Genomic DNA, 25,257 nt, shown 5'->3' on the forward strand with positions numbered 1-25,257 from the left:
TAAATTCCCTGATATGTTGATGCTAACGGTTTTCTCTTTGTTAGGCGACAGCCGTTATCCCCTGAAGACTTGGTTGATGACCCCAGTGGCGTGTCCACAAACCCCTGCAGAGTTTGAATACAACCTTGCTCACGCAGCGACTCACGAAATAGTGGACAGAACGTTTAGAGCCATCCAGACCAGATTCAGATGTTTAGATGGCACCAAAGGATACTTGCAGGTACAGTGGAGCTTCAATTTACATACTTAAAATTATTTTTGAATAAGGTTTGTGATTCAAAATATGTGTCTAGTGAAGCAAATTTCTCAATGAACACTGTAAATATGAATAATGGGTTCCAGCCTTGACAAAAGTCCACATTTTAGTTTAGGTTTGTACACTTTGAACACAATATACAGTGGGGCAAAAACATATTTAGTCAGCCACCGATTGTGCAAGTTCTCCCACTTAAAATGATGACAGAGGTCTGTAATTTTCATCATAGGTACACTTCAACTGTGAAGTGAAGTGAAGTGAAGTGAATTAAATTATATTTATATAGCGCTTTTCTCTAGTGACTCAAAGCGCTTTACATAGTGAAACCCAATATCGAAGTTACATTTAAACCAGTGTGGGTGGCACTGGGAGCAGGTGGGTAAAGTGTCTTGCCCAAGGACACAACGGCAGTGACTAGGATGGCGGATGCGGGCATCGAACCTGCAACCCTCAAGTTGCTGGCACGGCTGCTCTACCAACCGAGCTATACCGCCCCACGGTATAGCTCGTGAGAGACAGAATGTGAAAAAAATATCCAGGAATTCACATTGTAGGAATTTTAAAGAATATATTTGTAAATTATGGTGGAAAATAAGTATTAGGTCAACCATTCAAAGCTCTCACTGATGGAAGGAGGTTTTGGCTCAAAATCTCACGATACATGGCCCCATTCATTCTTTCCTTAACACGGATCAATCGTCCTGTCCTCTAAGAAGAAAAACAGCCCCAAAGCATGATGTTTCCACCCCCATGCTCTACAGTAGGTATGGTGTTCTTGGGATGCAACTCAGTATTCTTCTTCCTCCAAACACGACGAGTTGAGTTTATACCAAAAAGTTCTATTTTGGTTTCATCTGACCACATGACATTCTCCCATGTGCTCTCTGGCAAACTTCAGACGGGCCTGGACATGCACTGGCTTAAGCAGGGGGACACGTATGGCACTGCAGGATTTGATTCCCTGTCGGCTTAGTGTGTTACTGATGGTAACCTTTGTCACTTTGGTCCCAGCTCTCTGCAGGTCATTCACCAGGTCCCCCCGTGTGGTTCTGGGATTTTTGCTCACCGTTCTCATGATCTTTTTGACCCCACGCAATGAGATCTCGCGTGGAGCCCCAGATTGAGGGAGATTATCAGTGGTCTTGTATGTCTTCCATTTTCTGATAATTGCTCCCATAGTTGATTTTTTCACACCAAGCTGCTTGCCTATTGTAGATTCACTCTTCCCAGTCTGGTGCAGGTCTACAATTCTTTTCCTGGTGTCCCTTGACAGCTTTTTGGTTTGGCCATATTGGAGTTTGTAGTCTGACTGTTTGAGACTGTGGACAGGTGTCTTTCATACAGATAACAAGTTCAAACAAGTGCCATTAATACAGGTAACGAGTGAAGGACAGAAGAGCTTCTTGAAGAAGAAGTTACAGGTCTGTGAGAGCCAGAGATCTTCCTTGTTTGAAGTGACCAAATACTTATTTTCCACCATAATTTACAAATAAATTCTTTAAAATTCCTACAATGTGAATTCCTGGATTTTTTTTTCACATTCTGTCTCTCACAGTTGAAGTGTACCGATGATGAAAATTACAGACCTCTGTCATCATTTTAAGTGGGAGAACTTGCACAATCGGTGGCTGACTAAATACTTTTTTGCCCCACTGTGTGTGTATGTATATATATATATATATATATATATATATATATATATACATATATATATATATGCTCGCCTGTGTATCGGCTGGGGACATCTCTGCGCTGCTGATCCGCCTCCGCTTGGGATGTTTTCCTGCTGGCTCCGCTGTGAACGGGACTCTCGCTGCTGTGTTGGATCCGCTTTGGACTGGACTCTTGCGACTGTGTTGGATCCATTATGGATTGAACTTTCACAGTATCATGTTAGACCCGCTCGACATCCATTGCTTTCCTCCTCTCCAAGGTTCTCATAGTCATCATTGTCACCGACGTCCCACTGGGTGCGAGTTTTCCTTGCCTACCGAGGATGTCGTTGTGGTTTGTGCAGCCCTTTGAGACACTAGTGATTTAGGGCTATATAAGTAAAGATTGATTGATTGAGATATATATATATATATATATATATATATATATATGAAATACTTGACTTGGTGAATTCTAGCTGTAAAATACTCCTCCCCGCCCCAACCACACCCGCACCCCCATCCCCAACCTCCCGAAATGGAAGGTCTCAAGGTTGGCAAATATGTTGTACAAAGAGATATTGCGCAATCTAAAAGTTTGTAAACCAAAACGTTAATAAATAGAGGGGTTTGTAAATCGAGGTTCCACTGTATTTAACTCGGGGACATGAATGCATGAATTCAACCACTGATGTCTTACCCCCCTTTTGCACAGTACTCACCCGAGAGAAGCTCGTCAATTGTGTTGGCCTGTTGTGTCCTCCACAACGCCTCACTGCAATCAGGATTGGACGCTTGGACTCTGGAGAGGACGGACCCTCTGGAGCAGCCCGAAACACTGGAGCAGAAACCCGAGGACCGTGACCTCCAGGCGGAGGAGATGCGCCAACAGCTCATCCTCAAACACCCCAGCTAATGCGTGCTTGGACTCGCACGAGACGGACACAGAAGTTCTATTCGGAGCAAGCAAGTCCACAGACACGGTGATGCTGATGCAGATTTTTAATATTTTGCTGGTTTCTACTCTACGGACTAGACTACGATAACATAGGAGTATAAGGTAGAACATGCAAGACGCTGTACAGCAAACCCAAACAACAACAATCTTTTGTGGAGATTGCTTGATTGATTTTCTCCTCAAGCATTTGTGAGCCCGCTGTCTCAAATATTTAGCTTCATTGTTGCCCAAGTTTTGGGAAAAGCGACCCAACCTCTCCATCCATCTCCCTAAACCACCACTTGGGCTCATATTTACAACAGCACATGATCTATACTTTATGTACACGGATTTATGGACACTGCTGAGGGACCCGGGACAAGAGGACATGTTGTGACTAGACCAAACCAAATTTCAATCCCAACAATCATTGTGGTGTTTGGGGGCGAAAGGACTTTAGAGCGCACTGAAATGTTTACATTTATTCTTACCCTCGAGAGGGACAAGTGGTAGAAAATGGATGGATGATCAAAGCAATGGTGGAGAAAATTATCTCCCACCTGGAGTAGGGTTTTTTTTTCGTAATTCATCAATTGAGATGCTCTTGCTACAGACAGAAATAAATAGAAGATACATTAGTCGCACAAGAATATTTGACATTAGACTTAAATGTCACAATCTAGTTAGGTTGTGGAAATCTGGGTTGAATACTTTTGCCCTGACTTCAATGTGGCTTTCATTTTAAAGGGGAACAATCACAATTTCAGAAGGGTTAAAACCAATAAAAATCAGTTCCTAGTGGCTTATTTTATTTTTTGAATTTGTTTTCATAATTTTACCCATCATGCTATATCCCTAAAAACAGTTTCAAGGTGCCTGATTTTAACCGTCGTTGTATCCACCCGTCCATTTTCCTGTGACGTCACTGCGTGAAACCACCAGAAACAAACATGGCGGATAGCACAGAAAGGTATGGCGACATTAGCTCGGATTCAGACTCGGATTTCAGCGGCTTAAGCGATTCACCAGATTACACATGTATTGAAACGGATGGTTGTAGTGTGGAGGCAGGTAGCGAAAACGAAATTGAAGAAGAAACTGAAGCTACTGAGCCGTGTCGGTTTGAACCGTATGCAAGCGAAACCGACGAAAACGACACGACAGACAGCAACATGGGAGGAAGTGAGGACGCATTCGGCGATCGCCTTCTAACCAACGATTGGTATGTGTTTGTTTGGCATTAAAGGAAACTAACATCTATGAACTAGGTTTACATTCTTTGTAATTTGTTTGCTTCGGTTTTCTGTCCATTTTTGTAGGATGATCTGGTGTTAAACTGGGCTCTGGGTGATATCCGCAATGTACGATTATCGGGTTGACTTTATTTTCCATTGTCTCTTATCACATTCACAGGAGTTCTATATTTTCAATGCGATCTGATTTACATCACCAAATTTTCTTTTTCTGCGACCTGTTAAGTATATTTTTTGTGCGATAAAAAAGAATTCGGGGGAAAACGACACTAACCCCCCAGTTTGACGCTCACAAAACAGCACCTGAATTACACACCACCAATGGTCCACACAACATGTCATTGTTTTATGCAACAAAAAAGCAAATTAGCTCTTTTTTATGCTTGCGATATATTACAAACTGATCCCATTTTTGTCTCTTTTATATTATTTAAAAAAACAAAACGATACAAACTATTGTTAAAATCAGTACATGTATTTTTTTTGTTGCATAACTTAAATATGCTTGATTTTGATGCTGCAAATATATTATATATACATTTTTGAACTCCATAAAAATACATATATGTCACGTTTCCCACCGTCTGTCAGATATCTCTAATATGAAAATATGGTTGTAATTTTTTAAATTCAAGTTTTTTAGACCTCACACATAGATGAACTGGTCTGTTAAAATGCTCTAATCCTTTGAGGGGTTATTTGGTTGTCTCCCTAAGCCTTTTATTTAAGGCCAAGTGAACAAATGCAAATGGAAGGCACTCCTGTGTAGGACACCAACATGCCTCGTTTAAAACAAATTGGTGGGTGTCAGTGGAATGCACAAGTTGAAATAAAAAAAACAGTGGAGGTCCATACGTGCTTGCATGAATGAGATCTATGATGTCATTCACTTCAACTCAAAGTTACATTATCATAATAAATACAGGCAGGTAAACTTTGTGTAAGGGGTGGCTGCCATGAAGTTTGAGGGGGCGGCTATTGCAGTCGGTATCTTCTGGGATGTGACGGGAATGATGCTGCAGGTTGTCTGTCAGAAGAATTCTGAAACCTCCTTTGGTTTCGTTTCTCTGGGGGGGGAAAGTAGACATCAATGTCAGTAGTGGTGGTTTGTGTACACCCGCCATGCATTTTTAGGCCCTTAATGACTTATATTAGGGCTGTCAAGCTCGTTTTGAGGGTCACTTGTAACAGTAAATGTGTATGAATATTAATGTATAATTGCCTAATGACGTTATTACCTATTGATTACATTTGTTTTATGTACAAATTTTGGGATTTTAATTTATTCCAATTCCAAATCGATTTACAATTTTGAGAATTGACAAAAAAATATATACAAACCACGTTTCCATATGAGTTGGGAAATTGTGTTAGATGTAAATATAAACGGAATACAATCATTTGCAAATCCTTTTCAACCCATATTCAGTTCAATGCACTACAAAGACAAGATAATTGATGTTCAAACTCAAACTTTTTTTTTTTTTGCAAATAATAATCAACTTAGAATTTCATGGCTGCAACACGTGCAAAAGTAGTTGGGAAAGGGCATGTTCACCACTGTGTCACATCACCTTTTCTTTTAACAACACTCAATAAATGTTTGGGAACTGAGGAAACTAATTGTTGAAGCTTTGAAAGTGGAATTCTTTCGCATTCTTGTTTTATGTAGAGCTTCAGTCGTTCAACAGTCTGGGGTCTCCGCTGTCGTATTTTACACTTCATAATGCGCGTACACATTTTCGATGGGACACAGGTCTGGACGGCAGGCGGGCCAGGAAAGTACCTGCACTCTTTTTACGAAGCGACGCTGTTGTAACACATGCTGAATATGGCTTGGCATTATCTTGCTGAAGCAAGCAGGGGCCTCCATGAAAAAGACAGCGCTTAGCTGGCAACATATGTTGTTCCAAAACCTGTATGTACCGTTCAGCATTAATGGTGCCTTCACAGATGTGTAAGTTACCCATGCCTTGGGCACTAACGCACTCCCATACCATCACAGATGCTGGCTTTTGAACTTTGCGTCGGTAACAGTCTGGATGGTTCGCTTCCCCTTTGGTCCGGATGACACAATGTCGAATATTTCCAAAAACAATTTGAAATGTGGACTCGTCAGACCACAGAACACTTTTCCACTTTGCATCAGTCCATCTTAGATGATCTCGGGCCCAGAGAAGCCGGCGATGTTTCTGGATGTTGTTGATAAATTGCTTTCGCTTTGCATAGTAGAGCTTTAACGTGCACTTACAGATGTAGCGACAAACTGTATTTAGTGACAGTGGTTTTCTGAAGTGTTCCTGAGCACATGTGGTGATATCCTTTAGAGATTGATGTCGGTTTTTGATACTGCCGTCTGAGGAATCGAAAGTCACGGTCATTCAATGTTGGTTTCGGGCCATGCCGCTTACTTGGAGTGATTTCTCCAGATTCTCTGAACCTTTTGATGATATTATGGACCGTAGATGTTGAAATCCCTAAATTTCTTGCAATTGCACTTTGAGAAACGTTGTTCTTAAACTGTTTGACTATTTGCTCACGCAGTTGTGGACAAAGGGGTGTACCTCGCCCCATCCTTTCTTGTTAAAGACTGAGCATTTTTTGGGAAGCTGTTTTTATACCCAATCATGGCACCCAACTGTTCCCAATTAGCCTGCACACCTGCGGGATGTTCCGTATAAGTGTTTGATGAGCATTCCTCAACTTTGTCAGGATTTATTGCCACCTTTCCCAACTTCTTTGTCACGTGTTGCTGGCATCAAATTCTAAAGTTAATGATTATTTGCAAAAAAATAAATGTTTATCAGTTTGAACATCAAATATGTTGTCTTTGTAGCATATTCAACTGAATATGGGTTGAAAATTATTTGCAAATCATTGTATTCCGTTTATGTTTACATCTAACACAATTTCCCAACTTATATGGAAACGGGGTTTGTACATTTTTTTTGTTAAATACATTTTTAAAAAAGGCCAACACCGCTTGTATAAGCCATACGTCAGCAGCAAAAAGGAGCTTTTGTAACTTGTAACCTGTTTTAAAAAGGTATTATAAATCATACACCTGATATAATATATCACGAGAATCTTAATCCCCGGGGGATTAATAAAGTATTTCTGATTCTGATTCTGAATCGTGTTGAATTGGGAATCCATTCTGAATTGAATCTTGAGCTGCCCAAAGATTCCCACCTCGCGATATATGTATAGTATTTATTTTAACAAAACAAATGTTTGTAATATCTGCTAATATAATGTGTTGCATAACCAGATAAAACTTTTAAAATACATGAACTTACATGCAGCACAGTCACATTTTTATGTCAAAAGTTAAAAAACTAATACATTTAGTAACGTGTGTGGCTTTACTGACGCACATTATTTCCAAGGTTTTGCTGGCCACAGAAAACGATATAGGTTTGAGTTTGACACCTGTGATTTATATTAACGGATACTTTTCCTGGATGGAATAATATATAGGCCTAAATGTATATGACACACATGATTCACATGAAGTCTTTACATACAGTTCTGACCCGGGGCTGAGCTATTTGGGGGCGGGGGGCTTTAAAAGGCCTGGTCATGTGCCAGATTTGTTCCGCCACTGGTTCTGACCAAAAATGAAGCGTGCAGGGCTGCTGAGGTTGCAGTGGAAAACCGTACCTGTGGTCCAAGTTGGGCCCGCTCGTGTTGTTCCTGTGAGCGTCAGCTGTGTAGCGGCTCGTCTGAAAGCTACTTTGTGACTCTATCCTCTCCGCTAGTAATGTCTTTGGTGCATCTTCTAGTGGAGATCCTCCATCGAAGAAGAGGAGGCTACGGGATCGGACTGCAACACATAAAAGAAGTATCCTGTTAATACTAGAAGGGAAAATAAGGCCACACGGCATGAAGTCTTGTCAATGGAATGCACTCATAATAATGTGATTAAGAAAGGAGACCGCAAACTAATTAATCTAAAAATGGATCTGGCTAGTCATGCCCTAGTTATTCTTTTCTTTATTATATTCTTTTCTCCAGAGTACTTTGGTTTCTACCTTGGAGCGCTTTGATTAAAGGCCTACTGAAATGAGATTTTCTTATTTAAACGGGAATAGCAGGTCCATTCTGTGTGTCATACTTGATCATTTCGCGATATTGCCATATTTTTGCTGAAAGGATTTAGTAGAGAACATTGACGATAAAGTTCGCAACTTTTGGTCGCTAATAGAAAAGCCCCGCCTTTACCGGAAGTATGTGCGCGTGACGTCACGAGTTGCAGGGCTCCACACATATTCACATTGTTTATAATGGGAGCCACCAGCAGTAAGCGTAATTTGGACTGAGAAGGCAACAATTTCCCCATTAATTTGAGCGAGGATGAAAGATTCGTGAATTACGATATTGATAGTGAAGGACCAGGGAAAAAAAACGGCGGAAGTGTGAGCGTTTCAGATGTAATTATATACATTTACTAGGATAACTCTGGAAGATCCCTTATCTGCTTATTGTTTTAATAGTGTTAGTGAGATTTTAAAGATTGTAAAGACATACCTCGAGGTCGGATGGCTGCGGTGAACAAGCAGTGTCTCAGAGAGAAGCTGAGGAGCCAAGCTCACAGCTGCCTTTTTTGACAGCTGCTGCTGGACGACGAATAATCCACTGATGTCTCCGGTAAGATATATATATCACAATTTCCCCATCCAAAAACATGCTGGTTGACGTAGAGAAAACATGTTCGCTTCACAACAAACAAAGAAACTGTGTCTCGGTGCTAAAGACAGCTGCAATCCACCGCTTTTCACCAATAGCATTGTTCTTTATAGTCTCCATTATTAAATGAACAAATTCCAAAAGATTCAGCAACACAGATGTCTAAAATACTGTGTAATTATGCGATTAAAGCAGACAACTTTTAGCCGCTAGTGGTGCAGCGCTAATATTTCCTGACAGTCCGTGACGTCACGCGTACGCGTCATCATTCCGCGACGTTTTCAACAAGAAAGTCGCGGGAAATTTAAAATTGCAATTTAGTAAACTAAAAAGGCCGTATTGGCATGTGTTGCAATGTTAATATTTCATCATTGATATATAAACTATCAGGCTGCGTGGTCGGTAGTAGTGGGTTTCAGTAGGCCTTTAAAAATGTGCAGCATCTGAGGTGCCCACTAGAGATGCGCGGATAGGCAATTATATCATCCGCATCCGTGTCACCAAAAGGTGGCGGGGTTTGGGATGTATAAAATAGTCAGGAAGTGTCATGAATACAAAGGATTATGGGTATTTGTTGTGTTGCGTTTTTGTTGTGTTACTGTGAGGATGTTCTCCCGAAATGTGTTTGTTTTTCTTAATTGGTGTGGCTTCACAGCGTGGCGCATATTACTAAAAGTGTTAAAACTGTTTATATCACAACCATTACTGTACTCTGTGTCACCCAGTATGCCTTGCAGTCGTGTGCGTGTTGCCGCAGAAGCAACACACAACATGATGCTGGACTGACAAGCAGATTGTGTATGATGTAGAAGGCGACAAAGCCAATGGTTTTATAGCACGCACTAATATTTAATATCTGGGTGACTGCCAGCAGTCATTCTAGAGAACATTAGCGTCTCCTATTGATTTCTTCGCTTTATGACATGGTTCTTAAATGGCTCTTTGAATGGCAAAGGATACCGATGACAGAACCATGTATAACAAATGTCTCCGGATGGTTCAACCGCCACCCGCCCGAATCGAATTAAAATCTATTTTTTCGTCATGTCAACCGCCCGACCCGCGGTTTACCCGCGGACTCCGTGGATGAGACCGCAAACCGCGCATCTCTAGTGCCCACATACCCTGAGTGGTGGTGTATAGGTCCTCTGACTGGGTCGAGGGAGGGGAAGGGGCTTGTATGGAGGAGGATGTGGCATCAGTTATGAAGGAGAGGGAGGAGAGGCGAGGAGAGAAGGAGCCCAAAACCAGGACAAAACACAAGGCCATCATCTGCATAGAGAGAAGGACAGAACACTTGTGGCTTTTCTGCAAATTTGACATCCATAAGGAAGGCAAAGACATCCAAACACTTACCATCAGGCACGTCCCTGTTTGAGTTGAGGCCATTTTACAAGAGCGTGGGACAACCTTCCCTGAAATAAGCGACTGGAGTTTCTGAAGCTGCTGTAGGAGGGTCCTGCAGACAGGTGAGGTACAGGAAGAGAAATTAACGCTCGTGGTTTTAGTTCATTTCATCCAATTATTATCACAACTGCAGCGTTTACTACTTCATGCTTCTTACAGTCACACAGAGTCAGGCTGATAGAAGAATATAGTATGGCGTTTTTTGTAGCAACTGGAGAGCAGGGTTCTCATGGTATGTGCTGCAATGACACAATCCACCACTGAGGGGAGACAAAACACCAAGTAGCCCTAACATAGGTCCCGATTTGAAGGTTTGAGTGAAGCTGTTATGCATGTTCAACAACAGCCATTGGCTCAGTCACTCAGAGGGAAACCACAGCGACCCAATGAATTACTGTCAGTTCCAAATATTCAACTGGCACAGCAAGCGAGTCATGCAGTCAGTCACTCCCCAAGTCCTCCTTAGTCCTGTTGAAAACGTGACCAAGTAGTTAAGCATGGCCAACATTGAGAAACGGATAAAGATGAGCACCATATTCCCGCCTCAACACAAACTTTGATGTCAAACCGCAATGAATGATGGTTGTTTTGAATCTGCAGCATGTATAAAAAGTTCCTCAGTAAACGTGGTTGGATTGAACTCAGCAAGTCAGCGTGTTAAACACAACCACCACGTCACATACATTAACAACTGCGTGTTAGGACCGTGGATACAAACTGAATGCAATATGGGATGGTATTGCGAGACAAACGACCACTAATAACTGGATGGAAGACACTAGGATGTTTTTTCTTCTCTTTAGAGTTGCTATACTGACTCATAGGGGGGTGTTGAAGAAAGCTTTGATTACATACTGCTGCAGACAGAACCCACCACCATCACTACCAGTGCTTCCATCCACACCCCTATACAGAATCTCTTCAACCTAATAGGACTCATTTCTTAAATACATGAACTCTTCACAGACTGCAGACACTGAAAAGGTAGTGATTGTTATTCTTCTGGCATGAGAGATGACAGTCACTGCTGCAGAACATCCAGCGGCATTCTTCACGCTGATAATCCAATTCATCTTGTCCGCATGTATAATTATGGTTTATGCCAAGCCTGGTAAAACACATTCATGCAGAGCACAACAAGGGCCCTACTGAAATTGCGGTGTTTTTTTCTTCTATACTATATAGGCCTATATCAGGGGTCGGCAACCCAAAATGTTGAAAGAGCTATATTGGACCAAAAATACGAAAACAAATCTGTCTGGAAGCCGCAAAAAATTAAAAGCTATACTACATACGGATTGATTGATTGATTGATTGAAACTTTTATTAGTAGATTGCACAGTTCAGTACATATTCCGTACAATTGACCACTAAATGGTAACACCCGAATAAGTTTTTCAACTTGTTGAAGTCGGGGTCCACGTTAATCAATTCATGGTAAATAGTAGTGTGTCATGAGATATAAATTGAATTAAGAGGACTTAAAAGAAACTAAATGAGCTCAAATATAGCTACAAATGAGGCATAATGATGCAATGTGTACATATAGTTAGCCTAAATAGCTTGTTAGCATCGATTAGCTTGCAGTCATGTAATGACCAGATATGTCTGATTAGCACAGTCCATAAGTCAATAACATCAACAAAACTCACCTTTGTGCATTCACGCACAATTTTAAAAGTTTGGACAGAATGAGACAGAAAAAGAATTGGCATAAAACACGTCCTAGAAAGTCAGAGAAAGTTGTACATGTAAACAAACCACGGTGCGTTCAAGGACGGCCAAAAATAGTAAGACAAAACGGCGCTCGCCAAATACTCAAATCAGTGAAGCATGTTTAATGTTAACAGTGTGCTTTATAACAATTAGGGAGGTTTGTGTCATGTTTGTCCTCCTGCAGAAACCATTTTAAAACAAAAAATGTATTTTTTCCTTAATTTTTTTCCATATTTTATACATTTTTGAAAAAGCTCCAGAGGGCCACTAGGGCGGCGCTAAAGAGCCACATGCGGCTCTAGAGCCGCGGGTTGCCGACCCCCGGCCTATATATATATACACATGCACAAAAAGTCCCCATATTTTTTAGGCACGTCATGTATGTCGAAAAATGTTGTATTTTTTAAGGTCCCGAAAATTCAAATTAAAAATTGTCTCTCTAGAGCAGTGAGGGAATGTTCAAACTACGGTCCGCGGGCCAAGTGCGGCCCGTCGACGTCCTCAATTTGGCTCGCAAGACGTTGGGAGTTGAATAAGGAATCTTACCACCAGGGCATACACTATACCAGGGGTCACTAACCTTTTCGAAACCAAGAGCTACTTCTTGGGTACTGATTAATGGGAAGGGCTACTAGTTTGATATACACTTAAAAAAATTTCCAGAAATAGCAAGCCAGTTTGCTCAATTTACCTGTAATAAATAAATATATATATATATATATATATGTATATATATATATATATATATATATATATATTTATTTATATATGGGTTCTGTCTGTCATTCCGTCGTACATTTTTTTTCCTTTTACGGAAGGTTTTTTGTAGAGAATAAATGATGGAAAAAAACACTTAATTGAACGGTTTAAAAGAGGAGAAAACAGGAAAAAAATGAAAATTAAATTTTGAAACATATTTTATCTTCAATTTCAACTCTTTAAAATTCAAAATTCAACCGAAAAAAAGAAGAGAAAAAGTGGCTAATTCGAATCTTTTTGGTTGGGGGCATGGTTAAGAGGGGAGGAGTATATTTACAGCTAGATTCACCAAGTCAAGTATTTCATATATATATATATATATATATATATATATATATATATATATATATATATATATATATATATATATATATATATATATATATATATATATATATATATATATATATATATATATATATATATATATATACACACATATATATATATATATATATATATATATATATATATATATATATATATATCAATCATCCAATGGTTACTTATATAGCCCTAAATCACTAGTGTCTCAAAGGGCTGCACAAACCACAACACAAACCACAACACAAACCACAACGACATCCTCGGTAGGCCCACATAAGGGCAAGGAAAACTCACACCCAGTGGGACGTCGGCGACAATGATGACCCAGTGGGACGTCGGTGACAATGATGTGTATATATATATATGTATATATATATACAGTATATATATATAAAAGAAATACTTGAATTTCAGTGTTCATTTATTTACACATTTACACACACAGCACTCATATACTCATTGTTGAGTTAAGGGTTGAATTGTCCATCCTTGTTTTTCTAACCATTTGCATGTACAGTAGATGGCAGTATTGTCCTGTTTAAGAGTGTCACAACATTGCTGTTTATGGCAGACAAACTGCTTTACGGTAGGCGAAAACGGACTGCTGTTGTTGTGTGTTCTTACCGCGCTGGGAGGAGGTCAATGAAACTACCTAACAATAAACCCACATAAGAAACCAAGAACTCGCCCTCGATCATTCTACAGTTATAACGTCATTGGGCAGGCACGCTGTTTATATTGGGCAGACATGGGAAAGCGGACGTGAAAACAGGCTGTCGACACGTCACTCAGGTCCGCATGGAGCTGGAGGGGGCGTGGCCCCCAGCTCCGCCTGAATTTCGGGAGATTTTCAAGAAAAAATTTGTCCCGGCATGTTTTTGGGAGAGGCGCTGGATTTCGGGAGTCTCCCGGAAAATCTGGGAGGGTTGGCAAGTATGACCTGTGGTAATGCCACTATGATACAACATTTGTATTATAATCCTTGAACATTTGTATTATAATCCTTAAACAAAGTAACAGTGAAACTCATGTGAATAATCACTGAATAGAGAACTGGGGCTGGGATTAAATAAATTATCTTCTTCCCACTCCCTCTCAGGCAAAACTGGACAATCATGTATTACATACTATACATGACCTTTTGCACTATATTAATTTATATCATTATGTTGTGTCGAGTTTGTACTTTTTATTTTTGTTTATTATTATTATTTTTATGTCATTGCCTGAAATAAATAAATGAAAAAATGAATGATGACCGTGATCATTTTGATCAACATTACTCTATTTAGCCATTTTGTTTATTGCTTTGGTTGTGTATTGTTGAGGGTCTCTCACACTCACCGGAGACAGAACTTATTTTATTGATTTTGGTTGTGTTTTTTTATTCGAGTGCAACATTTTGCTTACAAAGTATATTTTATTTGCATTATATGTTTGTTTTATTCACTTTGGTATTTAAAAGTTTACATTTCATTTACAATGTTGAAATATACGATTATTACAAGTTATTGCATCTGAAAGGGTATATTTTCATTGTTATTATGTATTATCATTACATCAGTGGCTAATTTGATCTGCATAAAAAATAATGGCAATAGTATTATTTATCGGCAATAGTTTGTAGGTGGACATATCATCGAGCAAAATTTGTTATTGGCCCAGGCTTAACATTGTCCCATGGAACAAAGACATAACAAATATAACAAATGGAGACTTTTTTTTCAGGAGTTTTGATGTGCATCTCTGAACCAGCTTACTGGTGTGACTCGTGGGACAGGCAAAGTGAAGTCAGAGAAAATGTGGTCGTTTATAAATTATTTAAAGGGGAACATTATCACCAGACCTATGTAAGCGTCAATATATACCTTGATGTTGCAGAAAAAAGACCATATGGTTTTTTAACCGATTTCCGGACTCTAAAAGGGTGAATTTGGCGATGTAAACACCTTTTTAATTGTTCGCTGTCGGAGCGATGACGTCACAACGTGACGTCAAAACGTGACGTCAAAACGTGACGTCAAAACGTGAAGCAATCCGCCCTTTTCTCAAACACATTACACGCAGCAAGTCAAATCAGCTCTGTTATTTTCCGTTTTTCGACTGTTTTCCGTACCTCGGAGACATCATGCCTCGTCGGTGTGTTGTCGGAGGGTGTAACAAATCAAACAGGGAAGGATTCAAATTGAACCAGTGGCCTAAAGATGCGAAAGTGGCAAGAAATTGGACACACATTTTACCGACGACAGCTGTGCTACGACAGAGATGGCAAGAATTTGTGGATATCCTGCGACACATTCAAAGCAGACGCATTTCCAACGATAAAGTCAAAGAAATCACAAAGGTGAGTTTTGTCGATGTTATTGACTTACTGTATGTGCTAATCAGACATATTTGCTCACAGCATTACTGCAAGCTAATCGATGCTAACATGCTAATTAGGCTAGCTGTATGTACATATTGCATCATTATGCCTCATTTGTAGCTATATTTGCATCCAGCCTTTCCCTCCACCCACATTTAATGCCAAACAAACACTTACCAATCGACGGATTAAAGTTGCACCAGATCGCCGAATTCGTCCTTGTGTCCGCTGTCTGTCATGATATGGCTCAATAGCTTCAGTTTCTTCTTCAATTTCGTTTTCGCTATCTGCCTCCACACTCCAACCATCCGTTTCAATACATGCATAACCTGTTGAATCGCTTACACCGCTGAAGTCAGAGTCTGAATCAGACCTACTATGCTATACATTTCTGTGCTATCTGCCAGATTTGTTTTTGTTGGCTTCACGCAGTGACGTCACAGGACAATAGACGGGTGGCTATGAGGACGGTTAAAATCTGGCACTTTGAAGTCGTTTTTCGGGATATTGCGTGATGGGTAAAATTTAGAGAAAAACTTCGAAAAATAAAATAAGCCACTGGGAACTGATTTTTATTGGTTTTAACCCTTCTGAAATTGTGATAATGTTCCTCTTTAATGTTTCTGTGTGGCCCCGTAGCAAATGAGTCATGGACTGGTAGTTGAGAACCACTGCTTTAGATGAGCATTTGGAGTAATCCTCACCTGTTCGCAGTCTCCAGGTTTTCCACTTTTCTCCACAGGTCACCATTTTCCGACGTATAGTTATCCACCCTGAAACATTGAAACAAAAAACATTGTTTCTTGTGATCACCCTATCTGTGCACATGTCTACGATAAGGATAGGAATAATAAATATTTGTGATTATGACTTGTGTACATTATTTGAGGATATTTCCTTCTTACTGACTGTACAGTGCTTGTCAAACACTGAATATAGTCATTCATCCAAGTCAGCGTATTTTCAGGGTTATTGAACAGATCCCAACTGGACTGTACAGTTTGACTTGTATGACGTTTCGCCTTTCAAACGAGCAGGCTTCATCAGCTCAGGCTCACATAGACTTCGGTACAACAGACCTAGTCTGAGTGCTTGGAGACGGATCCAAAGTATTTATCCTCCATAGGCAAGAATGCTCTATTGTGGTTGTAAAATAATGACAGCTGTTAAAGGAGAACTGTATTTTTTTGGAATTGTGCCTATCATTCACAATCCTTATGTAAGGCAAGAACACATGTTTTTTTCTTTTTTTTAATGCCTTCCAAACAGTAAATGGGATCAAAAGGCCACTTACACTATCGCTCTATTCTGCATATAAAAGCCCTTAAAAACATCCAAACACCGTTATTAAGGTTTTTATATACATACTGTAAGTATATGTGATGTAGTAACGGACGCATTTATAATAACATTTAATAATTACATATTTTGATCATTTTAAGCATACGCGGCACATTAATTTAAGAAACACATCACAATGTTTGCTTTTTTTTTGATTGCTTGAACATCAGTGATTACAACTCACCGCAGACTTCATGAGAGCCAAACAATATAATACTACATCTCTTACTGTACAATGTCTGCTTGCCGACTGCTTGGCTTTTTATATATTCCCATTTAGATGAAGAATGACTCATAACCTGCTCAGTGGCCTTGTGGTTAGAGTGACCGCCCTGAGTCTTACCAAAGACTATAAAAATGGGACCCCTCAGCATCAAGGGTTGAATTGGGGGTTAAATCATGATTCCCGAGCGCGGGGTGGAACAAGGGGATGGGTCAAACACAGAGGGTAATTTCACCACACCTAGTGTGTGTGTGTGACTATCAGTGGTAATTTAACTTTAATCCTTGTGTCGTTCTCACCATTCACGGGTCTAAAATGTCTGTCAAAGTGTACTAATTTGCCGGAATACATCCTCATCCTTCCACAAGTGAGGAATCGAGGAAGCAGCTGACCACTGGATGATGTCAACAAAGGCACACAAGCTTGTGACCACGCGCCGCTATAAATGGTTTGTCAACGTTAGCGCTTATAATACCAATATGACTAATACTTGGTTAAGAATCAAGTCGCAAATTGTAAATGGAGTAAGTTTGACGCTTTCTGAATGATTATTTATTGGGTTTTATGGACTGAATGGAGGACCTCTCATTGGCTCCGCTGCAATGGCCTTTTATTTGCGAGTAACAATGCATTAAAATATAAACCCCGTTTACATAAGAGTTGGGAAATTGTGTTAGATGTAAATATAAACGAAATACAATGATTTGCAAATAATTTTCAACCCATATTCAGTTTAATATGCTACAAAGACAACATATTTGACGTTCAAACTGATCAACATTTATTTTTTTGCAAATAATCATTAACTTTAAAATGTGATGCCAGCAACACGTGACAAAGAAGTTGGGAAAGGTGGCAATAAATACTGATAAAGTTGAGGAATGCTCATCAAACACTTATATGGAACAACCCACAGGTGTGCAGGCTAATTGGGAACCGGTGGGTGCCATGATTGGGTATAAAAGCAGCTTCCATGAAATGCTAAGTAATTCACAAACAAGGATGGGGGGAGGGTCACCAATTTGTAGCAAATTGTCGAACAGTTTTAGAACAACATTTCTCAACGAGCTATTGCATGGAATTTAGGGATTTTACCATCTACAGTCCGTAAAATCATCAAAAAGTTCAGAGAATCTGGAGAAATCACTGCACGTAAGCGATGATATTACGGAATTTTGATCCCTCAGGCAGTACTGCATCAAAAACCGACATCGGTGTGTAAAGGACATCACCATATGGGCTCAGGAATACTTCATAAAACCAACTACAGTTGGTCGCTACATCTGTAAGTGCAAGTTAAAACTCTACTATGCAAAGCCAAAGACATTTATCAACAATATCCTGAAACTCCGCCGGCTTCGGATTGTTATTTCAAAAGCCAGCATCTGTGATGGTATGGGGGTGTATTAGTGGCCAAGGCATGGGTAACTTACACATCTGTGAAGGCACCATTAATGCTGACAGGTCCATATATGTTTTGGAGCAACATGTTTTCATTCAAGCAACGTTATCATGGACGCCCCTGCTTATTTCAGCAAGACAAGTGTTACAACAGCGTGGCTTCGTAAAAAAAGAGTGCGGGTACTTTCCTGGCCCGCCTGCAGTCCAGACCTGTCTCCCATCGAAAATGTGTGGCGCATTATGAAGCGTAAAATACGACAGCGGAGACCCCGGACTGTTGAACGACTGAAACTTTTCGTTAAACAAGAATGGGAAATAATTCCACTTTCAAAGCTTCAACAATTAGTTTCCTCAGTTCCCAAACGTCTATTGAGTGTTGTTAAAAGAAAAGTTGATGTAACACCGTGGTGAACATGCCCTTTCCCGACTACTTTGGCACGTGTTGCAGCCTTGAAATTCTAAGTTAATTGTTATTTGCAAAAAAATAAAGTTTATGAGTTTGAACATCAAACATCTTGTCTTTGTAGTGCATTCAATTGAATATGGGTCGAAAAGGATTTGCAAATCATTGTATTCCGTTTATATTTACATCTAACACAATTTTCCAACTCATATGGAAACGAGGTTTGTACATATGTCGTCATGTCTTTCAGAAAGGTTGTGAACGATAGAAAAAATTCCCCAAAAAAGTGCAGTTCCCCTTTTAAGATGCAAAGAAAAGAAAAGAAAAGGAAACAACTTTTCCGTTCTATTACGGTTCTATAAAAAAACGACAGCTTTTGGTATGCAAAGAAAAGACACCTCTGCCAGCACACCAATGGCTCCCTCCATTAGGCTTTTAAAAAAATGACAGCTGTTCGTATGCAAAGAAAAGATAACTTTACCAAAAAACAACGGTTCCGCTTTATTACCGTTCTAAATAACGACAGCAGTTAAAATGCCAAGAAAAGAGACCTCTGCCAGCACAACGGTTCCGCTCTATAGTGGTTGCAAATAAACGACAGATGTTAAGATGCAAAGAAAAGAGACCTCTGCTAGCACAACAACTATTTCGCTCTACTGTGGTTATACAAACCCCGTTTCCATATGAGTTGGGAAATTGTGTTAGATGTAAATATAAACGGAATACAATGATTTGAAAATCATTTTCAACCCATATTCAGTTGAATATGCTACAAAGACATCATATTTGATGTTCAAACTGATAAACATATATATTTTTTGCAAATAATCATTAACTTTAGAATTTGATGCCAGCAACACGTGACGACAACATATGTTGTCATCCAAGCAACATTATCATGGACGCCCCTGCTTATTTCTGCAAGACAAGTGTTACAGCAGCGTGGCTTTGTAAAAAAAGAGTGCGGGTACTTTCCTGGCCCGCCTGCAGTCCAGACCTGTCTCCCATCGAAAATGTGTGGCGCATTATGAATCGGAAAATATGACAGCAGAGACTCCGGACTGAAGCTCTACATAAAACAAGAATGGGAAATAATTCCACTTTCAAAGCTTCAACAATTAGTTTCCTCAGTTCCCAAACGTTTATTGAGTGTTTTTAAAAGAAAAGGTCATGTAACACAGTGGTGAACATGCCCTTTCCCAACTACTTTGGCACGTGTTGCAGCCAGGAAATTCTAAGTTAATTATTATTTGCAAAAAAAAAATAAAGTTAATGAGTTTGAACATCAAAAACTCTTGTCTTTGTAGTGCATTCAATTGAATATGGGTTGAAAAGGATTTGCAAATCATTGTATTCCGTTTATATTTACATCAAACACAATTTCCCAACTCATATGGAAACAGGGTTTGTAAATAAATGTCAGCTGTTAGATACAAAGAAAACAGATCTCTACCAGCCCAACAGTTGATAGGATTGAATCACCATGGTTAGCATTCCAATCAGTTGTATCAATGGTCAAAAGGCTACCTGAAACCAAAAGTGCCTGGTTCCTGCTGTTTTTTGTTAGAGGTGCTGAGAATAGAGCTACTGTAAATCTGTGAGCATGAACTGATGAGGCCTGCTCCGATGAGAGCCGAAAAGTCTCATCAAATACAATTTTTTTCCACAAATGGAGGATGAAACAAATTTTGTCTCCCCCTGATAATCTCATTGATCCATCACCGGAGTTCTCATAATCCAACTGTATTTGCTATGAATGAATCTCATTCAACACGCGCTCTTTCGAGCCGCCCTGCTGTTTGCTTCCCGAAGGATCAACCAATAATCCTGCAGCACTTGCGACCACGAGAGACGAGCACTAATACAAAGAGACTGCTTTCCGTCTTCATGATGAACCTTGTCTAACCTGTGGCAGAGGCTGCTCACTCAGCTGGGAAAAACTTTAAAATTAGAAACAGCTGGATTTGAACTTTGACCGCCATGTCCCCACCCCGACTTTCCCCTCACTGGCGTGCAGATTGGATTGCCTGTGCTCGCATGGTGCACACAAGTGGGAAGAAACTGTTGATTTGGTTTAAAACTTTTCAAGTTTTTAGTAGGTGAAATGTGATCCGACCGGCTGTAAGCAAAAGGCCAATGCCACGGATATACTGTCAGATATTTAGTGTGACAAGAAAAAAATGAGAGTAGATAAGTGAAGAGAGAAAAGAGTTGGAAAAAAAGGCAAAGCTTTATTTTTCCGACTCACTCACTTTTTCTCCAGACATTCCACATACTCTTTCTTCTTCCTCCGACTCTCCTGAGCTGAGATCTGTTTAAAAAAAATAATGGTTGACTTTTTTAACAGTCATGCTCACAAACAAATTATTTGAATTCAGATGAATATTGCAGTAAAATTCAATCGCTAGCTTTCGTATTGCAGTGTTTAAAATAATTTATTTGTGGCGGCCCGCCAAGGATATATGTGCACTGCTACGGATTGGCGGTGTTAAGAATTCTCCATGTTTATGCAAGTACTCCTATTCTGAATCATTTGACTATTAAGTGTTACTTTCGCCCCTGCAAAAGTCATTGCCAATGTGAGTTTTCTAACACTTTTAAAAAGTGGGTTTGAAGCTTTAATGGCATATCTTGGGTTGGTGTGATTTTCTCTTGATGTTTTGATATCAATATAGACAGCTGTGTTTATTAGGGGTGTCCTGATCTGGTATTAATATTGGATATCGGTCTGATATCAGCAACAAATCTGATTATATTGGTATGCATCTAAAATCTATAATACAAGCACTAATAATCTTCGACCCAATTCTCTCGTTTGAGTCACACATTAAGAGTGTTACTAAAACGGCCTTCTTTCATCTCCATAATATTGCTAAAATTCGCTCCATTTTGTCCACTAGCGATGCTGAGATCATTATCCATGCTTTTGTTACGTCTCGTCTCGATTACTGTAAAGCAGGGGTGCCCACACTTTTTCTGCAGGCGAGCTACTTTTCAATTGACCAACTCGAGGGATATACCTCATTTATATATATCATTTATATTTATTTATTTATGAAAGAGACATTTTTGTAAACAAGTTAAATGTGTTTAATGATAATACAAGCATGTGTAACACATATAGATGTCTTTCTTTCACAAAGACAAGAATATAAGTTTGTGTATTACCTGATTCTGATGACTTGCATTGATTGGAATCAGACAGTAATGATGATAACACCCACATTTTCAAATGGAGGAGAAAAAAAGTTGTCCTTTCTGTACAATACCACATGAAAGTGGTTGGTTTTTGGCATCTAATTCATCCAGCTTCCATACACTTTACAAGAAAAACATTGGCGGCAAATTCCGTAGCTTGCTTGATTGACATTCACGGCACCCGAGGGTCTTGTGAGATGACGCTGGCTGCTGCCAGTTCATTATTATGAAAAAATGACAGAGAGGAAGGCGAGAAACACTTTTTATTTCAACAGACTTTCGCGCCGTCCCTTCCGTCAAAACTCTAAAGGCCGACTGCACATTTCCTATCTTCACAATAAAAGCCCTGCTTCATGCTGCCTGCGCTAACAAAATAAGAGTCTCGGAAAGCTGGCGTGCACAAGTGATGTGCACGCCAGCTTTCTGAGGGATCGCTTGTGCACGCCAGTTTTCCGAGACTCTGTATTTAGTTAGCGCAGGCAGCATAAAGCAGGGCTTTTATTGTGAAGATAGGAAATGTGCAGTCGGCCTTTAGAGTTTTGACGGAAGGTACGGCGCGAGAGTCTGTTGAAATAAAAAGTGTTTCTCGCCTTCCTCTCGGTCATATTTTCATAATAATGATCTTGCAGCAGCCAGCGTCATCTCACAAGACCCTCCGGTACCGTGAATGTCATTTAAGTGACGTCTTGGTGAAGATTGATGATCACTAATTTTTAGGTCTATTTTTTTTAAAAGCCTGGCTGGAGATCGACTGACATACCCCCCGCGGTCGACTGGTAGCTCGCGATCGACGTAATGGGCACCCCTGCTGTAAAGTATTATTTTCGGTTCTCCCCATGTCCAGCATTAAAAGATTACAGTTGGTACAAAATGCGGCTGCTAGACTTTTGACAAGAACAAGAAAGTTTGATCATATTACGCCTATACTGGCTCACCTGCACTGGCTTCCTGTGCACTTAAGATGTGACTTTGAGGTTTTACTACTTACGTATAAATTACTACACGGTCTAGCTCCATCCTATCTTACCGATTGTATTGTACCATATGTCCCGGCAAGAAATCTGCGTTCAAAGAACTCCGGCTGATTAGTGATTCCCAGAGCCCAAAAAAAGTCAGCGGGCTATAGAGCGTTTTCTATTTGGGCTCCAGTACTCTGGAATGCCCTCCCGGTAACAGTTTGAGATGCTACCTCAGTAGAAGCATTTAAGTCTCATCTTAAAACTCATTTGTATACTCTAGCCTTTAAATACACCCCCTTTTTAGACCAGTTGATCTGTCTTTTTTCATTTCTTTTTCTCCTCTGCCCACCTCTCCCTTATGGCAGGGAGGACACAGGTTCGGTGGCTATGGGGTGGCGGGGGGGGGGGGGGGGGGGTGCCCACACATGCGGTCCTCACCAAGGTTTCTTGAGGTCACTGTCATCGACGTCCCACTGGGGTGAGTTTTTCCTTGCCCGTATGTGGGCTCTGTACGGCAGATGTCGTTGTGGCTTGTGCAGCCCTTTGAGACACTTGTGATTTAGGGCTATATAAATAAACATTGATTGATTTTTCTGTGTGGAGTTTGCATGTCCTTCCCGTGAATGCGTGGGTTCCCTCCGGGTATTCCGGCTTCCTCCCACTTCCAAAGACATGCACCTGGGGATAGGTTGATTGGCAACATTAGATTGGCCCTAGTGTGTGAATGTGAGTGTGAATGTTGTTTGTCTATCTGTGTTGGCCCTGCGATGAGGTGGCGACTTGTCCAGGGTGTACTCCTCCTTCCGCCCGATTGTAGCTGAGATAGGCACCAGCGCCCCCCGCTACCCCAAAGGAAATAAGCGGTAGGAAATGGATGGATGGATGGATGATTGATTGATAATACGAGTAGCACTCTTACTCATGCATTGCTTGGCAACTATATTCATCCATCCATTTTCTACCGCTTGTTCCCTTTTGGGGTCGCTGGAGCCTATCTCAGCTGCATTCGGGCGGTTGGCAGGGGACACCCTGGACAAATTGCCAGCTCATACCAGGGCCAACACAGATAGACAGACAACATTCACACTCACATTTGCACACTAGGGCCAATTAAGTGTTGCCAATCAACCTATCCCCAGGTGCATGTCTTTGGAGGGAACTCACGCATCACGAAGAGAACATGCAAACTCCACACAGAAAAATCCTGAGCGCAGGATTGAACCCAGGACCTTTGTATTGTGAGCTTGCCAACTAGTTAACGGCTAAATATCCGGCATAACTCGGTTGGTAGAGTGGCCGTGCCAGCAACTTGAGGGTTACAGGTTCAATCCCCGCTTCCGCCATCCTAGTCACTGCCGTTGTGTCCTTGGGCAATACACTTTACCCACCTGCTCCCAGTGCCACTCACACTTGTTTAAATGTAACTTAGATATTAGGTTTCACTATGTAAAGCGCTTTGAGTCACTCAAAAAGAGCGCTATATAAATATAATTCACTTCACTTCACTAATTATCTTCCAATAAGCACACAATGTCGATAATTTCTTGTATTTTTGTGAATTCATACATAAAATGTATACATATAGCTAGCAGCTACACAACAATAACACACACGCTAGACATACGTGATAACTAATAAATGTCCTTAATTGAACATTGTTTACGATTAAAACACAACATTTGTCAATATAAACAATTATGAAATTATTATTTGCATATTACTTACACACACATATTACTTATACACATACACAGACATCATGGCAGAAGCACGTTATAAAGTATCCAGTAACAAAAGTGTCCACATTATTTACTTGGTCAAGCCTTTTCTAACATACCACATTACAAAGTTATAAAAGTATGAATGGTTAGCTGAGATAGGCGCCAGCGCCCCCCGCGACCCCGAAAGGGAATAAGCGGTAGAAAATGGATGGATGGATGGTTCGTGCTAATATTGTATCAATATTTGTTTTGGCCAAAACTCATGGCTTTAATATTGGCATAGTCTCAAAAGTGAAAAATTGGTAGTGTTTATTTAGCATCTAGCTGCTAAACAAATGACCTGTTAAGGCTATCCCGCACAAAACTACAGCTTAATTGACACTTAATATATGGAACTGTATATTAATATTCAGTTGACATGCATATATATGATGTAGAAATTGAATTGATTTGTTTCAATCAATTAATGTTTATTTATGCAGCCCTAAATCACAAGTTTCTCAAAGGGCTGCACAAACCACTACGACATCCTCGGAAGAACCCACATAAGGGCAAGGAGAACTCACACCCAGTGGAACGTCGGTGACAATGATGACTATGAGAACCTTGGAGAGGACCACATATGTGGGCAAACCCCACCCCCCTCTAGG

At 40.2% G+C, this 25,257-nt stretch overlaps 2 protein-coding genes across 3 annotated transcripts in view; one reads left to right on the forward strand and one right to left on the reverse strand.

Moving 5' to 3' along the window:
* Positions 1-3,646, forward strand: part of harbi1 (harbinger transposase derived 1) — a 9,248-nt gene extending 5,602 nt beyond the window's left edge. Inside the window, exons 4-5 of the mRNA XM_061889585.1 lie at positions 45-220; positions 2,624-3,646. Of these exons, the coding sequence (XP_061745569.1) occupies positions 45-220; positions 2,624-2,824 (377 nt within the window). The 3' untranslated portion in view covers positions 2,825-3,646. The remainder of the gene's footprint in view (positions 1-44; positions 221-2,623) is intronic.
* Positions 2,896-25,257, reverse strand: part of creb3l1 (cAMP responsive element binding protein 3-like 1) — a 68,296-nt gene continuing 45,934 nt past the window's right edge. For both annotated transcript variants that reach the window (XM_061889584.1, XM_061889583.1), the window contains 6 exons: positions 20,982-21,040; positions 16,066-16,134; positions 10,144-10,246; positions 9,912-10,059; positions 7,762-7,924; positions 2,896-5,165 (listed from right to left, as the gene is read on the reverse strand). In XM_061889584.1, coding sequence (XP_061745568.1) covers positions 5,129-5,165; positions 7,762-7,924; positions 9,912-10,059; positions 10,144-10,246; positions 16,066-16,134; positions 20,982-21,040 — 579 coding nt within the window. In that variant the 3' untranslated portion in view covers positions 2,896-5,128. The remainder of the gene's footprint in view (positions 5,166-7,761; positions 7,925-9,911; positions 10,060-10,143; positions 10,247-16,065; positions 16,135-20,981; positions 21,041-25,257) is intronic.

Source organism: Nerophis ophidion, linkage group LG27 (genome assembly GCF_033978795.1).
Source record: "Nerophis ophidion isolate RoL-2023_Sa linkage group LG27, RoL_Noph_v1.0, whole genome shotgun sequence".
NCBI classification, from domain to species: Eukaryota; Metazoa; Chordata; class Actinopteri; order Syngnathiformes; family Syngnathidae; genus Nerophis; species Nerophis ophidion.